This window comes from Dreissena polymorpha, chromosome 3 (assembly GCF_020536995.1).
Source record: "Dreissena polymorpha isolate Duluth1 chromosome 3, UMN_Dpol_1.0, whole genome shotgun sequence".
NCBI classification, from domain to species: domain Eukaryota; kingdom Metazoa; phylum Mollusca; class Bivalvia; order Myida; family Dreissenidae; genus Dreissena; species Dreissena polymorpha.
Window position 1 is genome coordinate 86,141,553 of NC_068357.1, and position 15,252 is coordinate 86,156,804.

At 37.1% G+C, this 15,252-nt stretch overlaps 1 protein-coding gene across 2 annotated transcripts in view; it reads right to left on the reverse strand.

The window, feature by feature from the left end:
- LOC127875100 (protocadherin Fat 4-like) overlaps positions 1 to 15,252 on the reverse strand; it is a 62,763-nt gene that overhangs the window by 28,832 nt on the left and 18,679 nt on the right. Inside the window, exons 17-21 of one of the 2 annotated variants that reach the window (XM_052419922.1) lie at positions 14,801 to 14,982; positions 14,226 to 14,375; positions 13,773 to 13,870; positions 13,140 to 13,163; positions 12,290 to 12,555 (exon numbers count right to left, since the gene is read on the reverse strand). In XM_052419922.1, the coding sequence (XP_052275882.1) occupies positions 12,518 to 12,555; positions 13,140 to 13,163; positions 13,773 to 13,870; positions 14,226 to 14,375; positions 14,801 to 14,982 (492 nt within the window). In that variant the 3' untranslated portion in view covers positions 12,290 to 12,517. Of the gene's footprint in view, positions 1 to 12,289; positions 12,556 to 13,139; positions 13,164 to 13,772; positions 13,871 to 14,225; positions 14,376 to 14,800; positions 14,983 to 15,252 lie in introns of those variants that run through there. The other variant, XM_052419923.1, reaches the window with a different exon arrangement.

The window sequence follows — 15,252 nt, forward strand, 5'->3', positions numbered from 1 at the left end:
TTAAATTGTACGCAGAACTAAACCGCCGATTGCATACCAAACACAAAGTTCGTCTTTAAGCCGTTTGATGTTCATTTTTGACGTGGAAATTCAGCCTGCTGTTTGTGGTGTATGACAAGTTACACGGTTTCCATGCATATCTCTTTTAAGTTCCTTTATTCATGCCCGTGCTGAAATGAAAAACAAAAGCGTCATTATTTTATGAGAACCAATCGAGCTCTAAAGTATGTCGGTGTAATAGAAAAGCATTTGTTCAAAATCATTTAACGTCCAAGATACTGCCAACGTTTTAGGCCCAGTAAATTGTAAGCTTTATCTGACCAATCTTTAGGAATACCAACTTTTGACAACAGGCAAAAGAGATAAGGCGGTTGATGTAAGTTTCGTGTAAGTATATCAACATAATTATACGACTAACCTGCTCAACTAAGAGAAAACAATTAATTGGTGAATACTATTTTATTTTTAATTTTTTTTTGGGGGGGGTGGGGGGGGCAAATGATTAAATTCCGGTCTTTATTGATAAAAGGATGTTTGAGCTAAATTCTCAGATATCAATGTTCTCAATTGATTGGGGTTTAAACTGTATCCTACCAACTACGCAAGTCGTAAAATACAAAGGTGTTTGTTTTACTAACAGGACTAACCCTAATTTTAGATGCCGACTATACACTATTTGTGTGGAATTCCAAGTTGCGTGTTCAATCTTTTTTCTTAATTCGATCATAATGAAAAATAGTTGAAACAGTACTGTAACGTCAACATAATTATGAATAAGCATGTGTTTCACAGACATTTATGTCATCGAATGTACTTTCAAACTGAAAAGTTACTTGAGTGTAATAAAAAAAGGAACGAAAAAGACAAAGTATTTTGGATTTTTTAGTGGGCACAAACGACCTAGTTTAGCCTAATTAACGTTCGATGACTTTAGCCTTTTAGTGAATCAAGCATTTGGATTAGTTTACAAAAATCATTTGTTGTATAAAATATATTTTGAGAATTTATGTTTAGGATTATTGAGTTTGACATATTTTGGGTATATATCGTATAAAATGTTTAAGTTGCTGACTTCTTAATTTAGTTGTTTACTTATGAATTTGACTATTTACATCTTTAAAATGAACATTATGTATTAAATGAAATTCATGCAATGATGCTATTGTCATACGACTGTTAATTCAAATATTGCATTAGCGCCACCTCCTTTCCTTAGCGCCACCTCCTTTGCATTGGCTCCACCTCTTTTGGAAAATTGCAAAACAAAATCTATTATATCTTCAAAAAGCCAATGTGTTTGTGCATGCAGCAACTAGTATTTGTTAAACGCAATCGTTTGACATCAAGTTAGCTAATTAATCGGATGGAAATTTGCTTGTCACATAGGCAAAAGACATCGATTTGCTTTAAAACATCATGTCAAAACTTAAAAAGGTCATCACGTTTAAAAAGGGTTGTGATTGTATGTTTCTGTACATTTGTGGATCAATAAATCTTCGCTGAATCGCACTAATTTGCCCGATTTTTTAAATCATGCGAAATATGTTGGAAACATATATAAAACCTACTCACCTTGTGCAATTATCCGCAAAATTTCCAAACATCCGTCATAAGCGCCACCTCAGAAAAAGCATTGGCTCATTTATTAATGCATCGCAAAAAAAGAGGTGGTGGCGCGGGTGATTAACGGCCGTGATGTCAAACAATTATTGAAAAGTCCAACACTTTTGAATGAGGATCTACAATCAGTTATCAACAAATTGAATGACACTGACCATTTGTATTATTGTAATATATAATAAATAGTAATAACATCTTCTTTATTTTATTTTTATACAGTATTCAGAACAGCGAAAATATTTAAATTTCAGTAAAGACGGGGTGAAATTTCAATGATATGTCCACTGTATATAGCTTTTCTGTTAGACGTTATATCTCAGAAACGCCGTCAATATTTGCGTTGACTTCTCCAAATGTGTTCATCTATAACAAAAACACACATGACGTTATTATTAACCCATTTAAGCCTAGTGGACTCTTCCATCCTTCCAAATTGGATCAATTTATTTCCAAAATTAGGTTTGTCTAGTATATTTATTTCTATATTTAGAGTATTTCTTATATAAATTCCTTTAAGCAAACAGCGCAGACCCAGATGAGACTCCGCATTATGCGGCGTCTCATCTGGGTCTACGCTGTTTGCAATGTCCTTTTTTCAGGACGCCATGCATAAATGGGTTAACACGTCAAACGAAAAAACAATCTGAACGCTTTGGACAGTGAGCTACACCACACAGTCTCTCTGATGTACGAAGGCGGCCGTCATATTGGAACTACGTTTGAAAACAAGACGGCGGCCCCCACGCTTCAAACTCCACGTAAAGGAAACAAATTAAAATGCGTTTGTTGTAGCTCGTCTGTTTCAATATTACATTCTTTAAATAATAATAAGTGTAGATCTGTGAATTCCCACAACATTATTACAAACTTGATAAAATTTAAAGATGCCAGTATTGACATTGATTTAATTTTAAATCGACTGTTTCCGTGCTGTGACTGTATAGACTATGTAACAAATTTAAATAAAAAAACTGCACGCCTGTATGAGAATGTAAGGCACATTATACAAGATGTCAGACGAACGAAGCGCAGCCTCCTTACTTCAAGGCAAAAGGTCTCCGACCAGATACAGTTGTCGGTGGAGAAGCTAAAATAACTAAAATTGACAGGCAAATAATATTTATCATACCACCACAGTGATATCTGCCTGATATATTTTTATATCACGGTCAACAGGAAGTTTTTATATCAGTCAAAGTTTGGAGTTACGTGGGATTTGCAACAATTTTCTATCAACATAAATCAGGTTCAACAAAACAAACAATTTGATAACAAGAACGTAAATATTTTATTCTTATTTAAAGTCATACATTACAAAAACTTTTATTTTTTAAAAATCGCCACAGCTCGCATTACAGAAGTTCAACGACGTCATCAATCGGACAATAAATCTTAAAGGGGCCTGCCTTTTCACAGATTTTGGCATATTTTGAAGTTTGTAATTAAATGCTTTATATTGAAAAATGTAAACATTGGACATAAAAAGATCCAGTAAAAATCAAGAATAAAATTACACAAAGAAAAAAAAAAGACAGCAGGACTCGAACCACTGATCCCTGGAGTGAAAAGTCTACGACTTAGAACACTCTACCATCCTACCGGGTACAATACCCGATGTATTTTATACTTCATATAAGCAATCCTCGTAGTTTCCCAAAATATAACGACAACAACAGAACTTTCCAAATTATTAATTCGTTTCGCGTTGCAACGCTTTATAATTTTCTGGTTTTTAAATCGTCAAAAGATGCATATAGTCGCTACTTTAGAGCACGGTAAATGTTCAGTATTACTGTTTCCTCACAAATGTCATAACTTAAACGAAAATTTGCGAATCCGAAACAATTTTTTTCAATTTTGTCAATTTACCCAAACGTGAAAAGGCCCCTTTAATATCGATAAAGTGATTGCACTCGCAAGTGTTGCACAGAAAGTCAAGACAAATAATAACTGTATGCTAATCCTCAACTATTTAAACAAACGATTTAACACGCTTATGTCAATATTGACACCATCATCAAAATGTCAATTTCAATACACATCTCCAAAATGGCGTCTCTAAACTATTCGGCGTAGTGTAATCTTCAATTAAATTTGTCGCTGCAGTCCATTCCTGATCTCCAATTCAATGCGTTTATAATTGAAGCGAGTGCACTCTTCCCATTCGTAGTGCAAACAACTTGTTTTCTCTATACGATGTTTAAAATAAGCGATTATTTGTGTCGTCTTTTCGAACGCTACATGTATGTCAACGTGTAAAACCGGATCAGCAAAATCAGCGAGGATCCGTACATTTTAAATATAAAAAATAGATTATTTGCAGATTTTTAGGAAAATGTGGTATGATAAACAGAAAAACAGGTACCATCGTTTTGTAATATAACAGGCTCGGCAAGAATAAAATAACGGCTCGGCAAGCCTCGCCTGATATATTACAAAACGATGGGCAGTAACCTGTTATTTTCTATGTATCAATAGTACTATAGATTACACTGTATTCAAAAATGCGTAATGTTTGTGTCGTCTACAAATGCAACATGAAGGGGCGACCTGTCGTGTTTCCTGTTTGCTTGTCCGGAAAAAAACTTTGTCATCCTGAGTTCAATCGACATCAATCTAGGTATGCACATTTCTTGTTGTGGTGGAGACCGGTTTGACTCGAACGTCCGGACCCCAAATGCGGTGACTTCTGGGAAATAGTCTTCAGTTCCGGTCCTGCTATTCTTAGACGATTCTGTTGTATTTACGTTCTCCTTGGAAATCCAAGAATATCCTGGGTGATCCTCAGTGCAAGTGATCCAAGCCAGCGACAAAGCGTAAGTACAGCTAATTATCTATTGTCTGGTTTACAATAAATGGCGCTGCGAGCAAAAAATCTATACGTATTTTAAATTTCTAATTGGCCAATATTAACAAAGTAAATTGTCAGCCATCTTGAATTTTAGTTAACAACATTCCTGTTTGTCTGTTATGTTAAACATTTGTTAAGTAACTTTAGGTCGTATAGTCCCTATTTACCCTAATATCAAACTAGTATTACGCCTTTTTCCGGAACTCAGGCTAATTACTATATTTTTAAGTGTGTTTGAAACTTTCAGATTTCGTCGAACAGCGTACTATCGAACCGTGTAATTGCATTCTATATTTAGTCTTTCTGTAAATAGTTATCTCCCTGTTGTTCAATTGTGTTTCATATTTGGTTTTCCACTAACGTTATCGTATTTCAGGCAAAGGCAAGTCATTATCAACTGTATTATATTCAAATTTGGGAATTTTTTACTTTCGTTTTCTTAAACGTAAATACTGGAGGCTATACTACAGTAAACACTTATAAGAAATATATTTTTTCTTCTCAGTTAATTTCAACACAACTGCTGTATAAACTGCTGTGCTTTGTCGGCTGGTCACTTGGTGTATTTATTCACTCGGTGAATGTTGTTCACTTGGTGATTTTGTTTCACTACGTGATTTATTTCATGTGGTGAATTTTGTTTCACTTACTGAACTCTTATCTGTTCAGTGACAGTAACATCACTTGTATTATTACTTGTATGTGATATTGTAATCACTCGGTGATATTTCCACCTAGTAATATTTTGTTTCACTGCGTGATTAATCTCATGCGGTGAATTTTGTTTCACTGAGTGAACTTTGTTTTGCTCGGTGATATTTTCACTGTGTGATATTTTCACTGTGTGATATTTTCACATGGTGACAATTCTTTTCACCTAATAATATTTTGTTTCACTGCGTGATCAATCACATGCGGTGAATTTTATTTCACTGAGTGGTCTTTATTTTGCTCGGTGATATTTTCACTATGTGATATTTTCACTGTGTGATATTTTCACATGGTGACAATTCTTTTCACCTAATAATATTTTGTTTCACTGCAGGATCAATCTCATGCGGTGAATTTTTTTCACTGAGTGATTTTTATTTTACTATGTGATATTTTCACTATGTGATATTTTCACTGTGTGATATTTTCACATGATGACAGTTCTTATCTTCACTCGGTGATATCTCCACGCGATGATATCTTTCTCATTTAGTGATTCGTTTCACTAAATGGCATTTTGAATACTCACAATGGATACCTATAGTCCTACGGTCGATATAGACCCGGTTAGGGGGAGTGAGGTGCGAAGTGGGTGGCAGTTGTACCCGGGTTACCCCATGCCTATGTATCCGGGAATGTAACCTGGTAGTTGGCAGCCAGGTCATTATTACCCTGATGCTTGGATGGGAGGGCCAGGGAATTATATGTACTCACCCATACCGCCAATGCCGCAGGGATATGGGGCTACGCCACAGGTGGTGCCAGAATGGGCTACAACTAATGAAACGCCTTTGAGGTCTAAGGCAAGAGAAGGGGCACAGGGCGCTAGAAGAAATATATCTCTGGCAATGGGTGGCAATATTTTTGAATGGACGGAAGAGGACAAAGTAGAGATTATAGAATTCCTGAAAGAGAGCAAAGAACAGCTGGCAGCTATGCTCGCAGATAAAGTACGCGTTGACCAAGAATTGAGGGAGCTGCAAGCCCAGTTTCACAAAATGCAGAGTTCCCTCGAGAGTAAGTTACAGCAGCAGATACACCAGGCACGGAAGATGATAGAACAGTTAGAGACAGACAGACAGATAGCCATTGCAGAGATGAAGCAACAAGTTCATGAAGAGAATGAGAGAAAAGATGGAGAAATCTTAAGATTAAGGTCACAGGCACATTCACTCGGTCAGGAGAACTTTCAACTGAAGGAACGCATTGAAAAGTTGGAGATAGCTTCACCAGATCAGTTGGAGAAAGCCCGTGCAAATCAGTTGGTGAAAGCTCGTGCAATCTTCAAGCGTTTGAAAGCAGAGAAGTCGGAGGCGATTGCTAAGGGGGAGTCGAGACTGAAAGAGTATGGGAACAAAATGAAAGTGGAGAAGGAGAACCTTCAGTTGGCGAAAGCTCGTGCAATCTTCAAGCGTTTGAAAGCAGAGAAGTCGGAGGCGATTGCTAAGGGGGAGTCGAGACTGAAGGAGTATGGGAACAAAATGAAAGTGAAGGAGAACCTGCAGAAGCAGGGCAATGACTTCCAGAATATGGAACGAGAAGTTAACCAACTGCAAATGAGACTGGCACAAAGTGAGGAGATTATGCCTGGCGGAGGGAGATGTCTAACTGCTGCCATATATCTTGGTGTCGAGGACACAGGATTGGTTATGCAGGCGACATTAGTTGATTTAAACGATTAGGGGTCAGTATTGGCGGCCCTGAACTGACCCCTATAATGGAGGGCCAAAAGTTGTTAGTGGGAAAAGAAGAGCGCCTGGCGGTGCAGTCAAAGGTTAAGGGACCTGTTGACAGGGCTGGTAAGGCGAGTGAGAGGGCCATAATAGGTCGCTTCAGATTATTGGAGCAACTGGCCTATGATTATGATTTCTGTTTTACTCAGAAGTGGCTTATGCATGGAACTGAGCCACCTGATGTAAGCTTGTCTTGGTGGTTTAGTGCGCATGCACTAATGAGATGGTAGCGACGGTGTGAAGAGCGGTCGATTGCAATGACCGGTTGATTAACACACCCAATGGTGGTTCAGCCGTGAGATGCAATGAGTTCGTCGAGTAATGTAAATGTGGTAGGCTGTGTAGGTAGAATCAGAAGTCTCAATATGGGGTCAATTCTGGTTGTTCGTAGGGAAGGTGTTAGTGTCTGTATCGGGTTAAGTTCCGAAAACCAGGCGTGGAGGAGTTCTCGTCTATGCCTAAAGGAAAAGGCAAGGCGGAGGTGATTGTGTGGAGAATGCCATTTTCATCTGATTAACAGGTGAAGGCAGAGCTCAGTTTGATGGTTCACTCTAACCTAGTAAAGCTTAGGGGAGCAAGATAGTTTCCGGTTTGGGAGTAGTAGAAATTATTGGAATGACAGGGCAGAATTATTTGCATGTTCGATTGAATGGTTCCTTTATTGTTGAGAGTTTGCAGTGAGTATGAAGAGATTGTATGTTGATGGATTGGCAACAACTTTTTGAAAAAAAAGAATCTGTCTTGAATTACAATAATCTTTCAGTTACTTTGCACTATATTGCGTGTCGGATAATACAATATTAAATACAAGAGTAAGTATCCTAATTATGCAACCTTTCCTTTTCAAAAAGTACTCACAAGTTGAAAAGGCAAAGTATGGTTTTAGAAAAACTGTCTATTATTATGATGTCCTTAATAGTCGACCATGATTGCTGAGTGGTAATTGGTGAAGACGTGATTATACATTTAGCTTTCAGAACAACTGTGAACCATCCCTTAAAAATTATTGACGTAAGGTACTCACAAATTGAAAGGCAAAGTATGGTTTTAGATATACTGTCAATTGTTATGATGTCCTTAATAGTGGACCATGATTGCTGAGTGGTAATTGGTGAAGGCGTGATTACACATTTAGCTTTCAGAGCAACTGTGAACCATACCTAAAAAAGTATTAACTCCTATATTTGTATAAAGTTGTGGTTTGTAAATGTGTGGAATGTTCATTGACCTAATTGTCGGCACTAAACGTTGATATAAGATAAAATAATGATATGAACCGGGTTTCAGATGTTAAATTGATAAGTGTGTGCGAATGCTTGATGGGTATAAATGTGGTTATCTTAGTGACTGCTTTGTTATTGATGCTATCCCAAAGAAAACATTAGATTGGATAAGGGTTGTGAGTTATGTTAGGAGTACGTTGCAAGGTCGAACATAACCTTGCTGGAGAGGCCATCGTCATCTCTGGTTCAGAGGTGGAGGCGGAAGCTCCAGTCGAGGTAATACCGGAGTCTCGGCAGGCGGACGGTGCTGATGGTTCTGCTCTCCTCTGAGGTTGAGGACTCCGGTTGAATGTTGGGCAGTGTGGATGGCAAGGAGGTGAGGGTGACATGGGAGTTGGCTCCAACCGGAGAGGACACAAGACTCAGTCTCTCAGAGATGGAGGTGGATATTCCGGTTGGAGGATGAGGTGGGAGAGATGGCCGTAGTCCCAGAGTCTGGGAGGGTTAAGTTGGAGAATGAGGTGAATGTGAGAGAGATGGCCGTAGTCCCAGAGTCTGGGAGGGTCAGGTTGGAGGATTATGTGGAGGTGAGAGAGATGGCCGTAGTCCCAAAGTCTGGAAGGGTCACGTTGGAGGATGAGGTTGAGGTGAGATAGATGGCCGTAGTCCCAGAGTCTGGGAGGGTCAGGTTGGAGGATTAGGTGGAGGTGAGAGAGATGGCCGTAGTCCCAGAGTCTGGAAGGGTCAGGTTGGCGGATAAGGTGGAGGTGAGAGAGATGGCCGTAGTCCCAGAATCTGGGAGGGTCCAGTTTGAGGAGGATATAGAGGTGGGGCAAGATGGTGTGGTCTGAGAGTGGGAGTGGCCTAGGAATGCGGCGCCGTCCGCATTGGGTTGTCACTTTCACTGGAGCTACACATTAAGTAATCGGTCATGCGGACCCGGTGGGCTCGTACACCGGCAAGGGGGGAACTAAAGTGGTGAATGGATTGGTGTGGTTTTGACCAGATTTCTGGTGGGTCATATGGGGGAAAGGATATGAGCTGTGTGGTGTTATATATGGTGTAACCTGGGGACGGGCAGCTCAGTGGGTGGGAATAAATAATTTTTATATTCTCCTGATTACTTAAACGCCTTAGATTTGGTTGCGTATTAAAAATTATAGGGTTAAACCTTAGACGGGGATTGGAAAGCTAAATTGGGCTAGGGAGGGGGGGCTTGTTAGAACGGGGAGGAGTGTGGTGGAGACCGGTTTGACTCGACCGTCCGGACCCCAAATGCGGTGACTTCTGGGAAATAGTCTTCAGTTCCGGTCCTGCTATTCTTAGACGATTCTGTTGTATTTACGTTCTCCTTGGAAATCCAAAAATATCCTGGGTGATCCTCAGTGCAAGTGATCCAAGCCAGCGACAAAGCGTAAGTACAGCTAATTATCTATTGTCTGGTTTACAATATTGTAATAAAACAATGTTTGTGTGTTTTATGCATTAAAATGTGTGTGTTTGTGAGAAGGGTATATTCAATTGTCAACTTTTTATAGATACATGTATGTGTCGCCTTAAGCACTTTTTGTACTTTAACTTGGCCAGTCAGACGTGTCAAATATTTCAGTCAGAGCTTGCGAAAATTGTCATTCGTTCAGTCCTGACTGACAAATTTTGTGAAGGACTGACAAGAGATGACAGATTGTCAGTCCGACTTACTGACAAGAAAATCTGAAACAAATTTATCTGTTGTTCATAAATATTCCTTTAAAAGTCAAATACACGTGCATCATTAGAAACATACTACAATATGTGATACAATACAAATTATTCATAGCAGTTTAGCAATATAGTATTTGGAAATTTATTTGCTTTTAATTGTTGGACTGATAATAATTAGTTCGGACCGACAAATAATATAAGTCTGTCAGACCAAATGACTGACATGTATTTAAGTTGTCGTGAACACTGCAAAAAAAACAATTTTTAGAAATGAAACTAAGAACTAAAAAAAAGTTTAATTGTAGACTCTAAATCTTTTGTCAGGCGACACATCTGACTCGCAGAGTTTTATTCATTAAAGCAGTGCAAGTAATAAAAAGTTGCATGTTTAAAATACGAATGTAAATTAATGTTGCACTTAATAATATCAGGATTTAATTGAATAACATTAAATGATGCAGCTGAAAAATTATCTTGATATATTCTTAATGGACAATACACAAGTTACAACCTCTATTTTGTATTTTTTTTACTTTCACTTTTAAAATCTATTGTCAGACCAAAATTTGTTTAGCATTGGTAGGCTTCGACTTTTTTTATTGGCGTAGACTTTATTCCATGACACTTGTCATATGCCAATCATATTTTGAAAAACGAAATTCAATATCATTCATTAAAAATTGTATAAGCTACAGTGTAGCATATATATGTAACCAAGTTCAAACATGGACATTACTATGATAATGCCATTATTCCATTCAAAGAGCATCAGAGCAGTCCTCATTTATAATAAAAGACTTATTGGCAGATAATCAAAATAAATGTCTTCTATTACTTTCTTTAGACTTTGCAGTTATCACAAAGATGTTTCATTTTCAAATCAAACAAACTTTGTTGTCAAGATAGCCAGGCATTAAATGCTTGGGCAGAAAAATAACTGATAATGATTTTCATCAACTTGGACACATAATCTTCTAGCATATATTAAATTAATAAACTGTGGACATTGAAAGTTATTCCTCATTAAGTGTACAAGACTGCATTGTATAATTATAAATTGTGTAGTAGTCTTTATGAAATTAACAGCAGTTTTGTATTTGATGAAGTACATGAACAATATTTGGGCAAGTCATCATGATTTCTGCTAATTATTGATGGGCAAATCATCATTGTTTCTGCTAATTATTGATGGGCGAATCATCATGGTTTCTGCTAATTATTGACAGATTTACGTTTTATGCTTTACTTTTTTTCATATAGATTCAAGATATATATCTCACCCAAATCAAAACAGTAGATTTTAAAACATTTAATTTCCAAAACTGTCAGTACACATTAACACGGTGGATATTTTATGCTGTTTATTTTTTAAATAATTTAAATTAACTTCATACATATATTATAAACTTACTGTTAACTGTTTGTGTGGTCTAATAGTCAGAGTACAGAAAATTTGGTATGCTTTAAAATGTGTCATGTTATTGGTTTGTTGATATCATGCATTTTTAACTAACATTTTGATGATTTTTTATGAAACTTATAAACAGAATCATCATTACTCAGCACTGGCGACAAAAGAAGCAGAAACAATTTTTCATTATGAGTAAAGCATGGCTATTCAAAACATTCTGTTGAAAAACTCAAACTGATGCAGAAAACATAGTTAAAAATCATGAGATTTCTGAAAAGTTAACAGTTATTGAGAATCAACTGAATTCAGTTGCAAATATATAGTGTTTTGTTTCCAAATGGATCAAAAACTATGTCGGATAAAAAAAAATTAGTAAGGCTGTTATTAAATTTAGTAAGGCTTGCCCTTTACTTTTTCAGTCAATGTTTATAGCCTTTAGTAAAATTCAAGACCCAGTTTCAAAAATTGCAACACTGGCAACAGTATATGGAATGATAACGATCGACGTTATGGCGGAATTGCCCGAGGGTTCCCAATTGACGACAAAAGTCTTATTCTTTCCCGCTAAAACTGCAGCTTTTTAGCGATTTTTTCATTATTTCTTTAAACTCGGTGACGTAGAGCTATGATAAACAGAAAAAAGGTTACTGCCTGATCTTTTTGTAATATATCAGGCTCGGCACGAATAAAATAAAGACTCGACAAGCCTCGCCGTTATATTATTCTAAGCCTTGCCTGATATAATACAAAAAGATTAGGCAGTAACCTGTTGTTCTCTATGAATCGAGAAGTCAATAAAGAAATTGAGAATTTCATATCCATTTTAATAAATAAATATAGTGATTTAGAATCATATCAACAAATAATTAAGGGAAGAACATAACACCGTGACGTAACAAAATAACCATACGTAATAAAATAGTGAGAACAGTATAGCATATAACTTAAGAGATGTGTATGCAAACTATGAAGAGTACCTTAGTAACTTAGCACTTTGCAATATTGCTCTGTTTGATTTCCATAAAAGTAACGTATGCATGTTTACTCGAATTTTATTAAAACAAATAAGAATCGCGATTGGTACGCGAAAATTCATGGTAGAATGACAGGACATGTCAGTTTAATGTTGGTACATTTTTTGTTCTTTAGAAGTTACTTTACACACGCACAACTTTAAAACTCCATATGACTGCTTATAAGAATAGAAATCGTGCCAGTCGTCATGTCCGCTGAGACGTAGCGCTTGACGTAACTCATCACGTCATTAAAGTCCGATTTTCTCACTCCGCCAAAACTGGTAGCCTGAAAAATATGAAAGACATCCATGACTTATTGAAGCATTATAAACGATTGGGTAGATCTTGCAAAACTGGAACTGCAGATATAGTGAAATTTTATTGGCTAGGCACTCATGAACATTCTGTTAATTAATGTAAGCTATTTTAGGCTGAAATTCACTGAAACCGCGACATAAATCTGTACCGAGATAACGTTACAATTGATACTGTGGAACCTTGGTTAAATTCGAAAGTTATAACGCCACGAAAAGGACGTGTAATTTATATGATAAATTAATTGCGCGAGAGTATCCAGTTTAATGTATGAAATGTCAGAGAGAATTAAAAAAAACTAATCAGCAACGACGAACATGACAATCGTCGTACTAATCTCATGATTCTAAATTAAACGCCATTTAGATGATATAGAATCGGACACAGACCAGCGTCCGTAGCAGGCACATTTCGTACAAGTTATTAATGATTGTAAGTATGTAGTTTTGGGGAAAAAAAACATTATTTGATTTTTTCTCCGCATAAGATCTATAATTATCTCTACTGTGATGGAAAACGTATCAAATAATAATCAAATATAGTGTTAAAACTGACCTTTGGGTGGGGGAGGTTTCCGAACTGAAAGACAAATAAAAAATTAATTCGTTAGCGTTAAATTTTAAGGTTTATATCATCATGAATTATATATATATATATTACAAAATCTCTATTAGCCTTGTATTATTTAAACAAACACGCTGTATTTATTTTTTGCCGAAGCTTTCGACCTCACGGTCTTCATCAGCGGCCATGCTTAATTTTCGATGTATTATAATTATTATATACCTGTATAAGCAATAATGAAGATAATCACTATGAATATACAATAATAATGATCCTAACGGCGATGATGGCGATGTTGGTGGTGATGTTGAATATGTAGTTCATTATGAAAAGGAAAAGGAAGAAGAAAAAGAAGAAGATAATGATGGTGATGATGTTGTTGATCTTCTTGATGTTCTTGATGTTGATGATGATGATGATGATGATGATGATGATGATGATGATGATGATGATGATGATGATGATGATGATTATGATGATGATGATGGCGACGACGACGATGACGTTGATGATGATTATGATGATGCTGTTGCTGCTACTGCTGCTGCTGCTGCTGATGATGATTATGATGATAATGATGATGATAATGCAACATGATCATGACGATATATGCATTATACATACTGGTTTGTAAAGGCTGTGGTCTTGGTGGCGGTCGCGGTGAGGAGTTGAACACCTCCCGGGGCTTCGGATTATAGGGGCGCATATGCCGGAAATAGTGTCTGTAAGAGAAAAAGCATGAATTTCATGTGAAACTTTGCATGTGAAACTAGAGTAATACTGCTCGCAGACACGATCTAGTAGTGTTGTTAAACGAACTTTGACAATTGAAATAGCCAAGGAAAAATCTTTAGACCGCCTCTGAAGTTGGGATCAAACGAGGTATCCCCCAAATCGCATGGCAAACAACATATCGAATTTTCCATTTTGACCTCCAATAAAAGTACGTAATTCAACAAATCTATTACCAGTATTTTTAAACGCTGACATAACGTATGCGCTTATTTTAATTAAATAAAATACATGTTCATAAATTACATGCATAGTATAAAAGCGTCCACATAGTTTGAAACTTACCTTTGTCTGCAAGGGTTTTTACAAAGGGCGGGGCCTTGGCAAACGTATCTGACCATAACGTAAGGTGTGACCACCGCTATCACTGCTAGGAGAACCATAGCCACCGAGAACCACGCGATGTTCCTGGTGTCCTCGAAAAAGGTTCTATATCTAAAAAGAATAACGTGTAAAGAAATGTAAACGCCGGACAACCACTCAGTTTACATTAAAAACAGAGTCGTTGCCGTTGTGCTCTACATTTTCTCACATTCGTATTATTATATGGTGTTCCATTTTATTAGCTTATGTACTATTGAGGCTAAATTGAACAAAGGCCAATAGCTATATAAATATTGAAGACATACTTGTTGCCCTTATAACTCCATACATAGTCTCCATGCATTTCATTAATATTCGTATTACAAAGATAAACTTTAAATATAATAATTTAAACACTAAAAAGAGTTATAATCCGCAAAAGGAGCGTGACTAACGGACTAATGGACAGACGGACTGAGGATGGAACTACTATATAAACTTCTGGGAACTTTTGGGGCATAAGCAATACAAAATAATATACGATTTACACTACACACCTGTCTGTAGTGGTAGTTGTAGGGGTAGTGGTAGCCTCGGAAACGTACACGACGACTTGTGAACTTCCGGTGCGGCCGCCCTTGTCCGTCGCCGTCACTGTCATGGAGAGGGCGCTCCCGGAGCAGTTGCAGACGGTCAACAAGTTAACTGTGGGGCTAATAACGCCAGTCGCACTGTTCACCTGCGCGTACATGTTGTTAAGTTGGTGTTATTATGTAATATCAGTTTGCTGTCTGATTTGTTAAGGTATTATAGCATTTGCTTTATTTTCTTTTTTATTTTCTTACCTTTGGTTATGCAATTGCTGGTGAACTCGATTCGGGATTGCTGATTCAACTGACTTTGAGGAATATCTTATTTTCTCATGTGTAAAATTGGACGGCAACTGATTTTTTTAACGCGACATATAAGACATTATTTTAGTATTAGTATCCTCGTCTTCGAACAACCG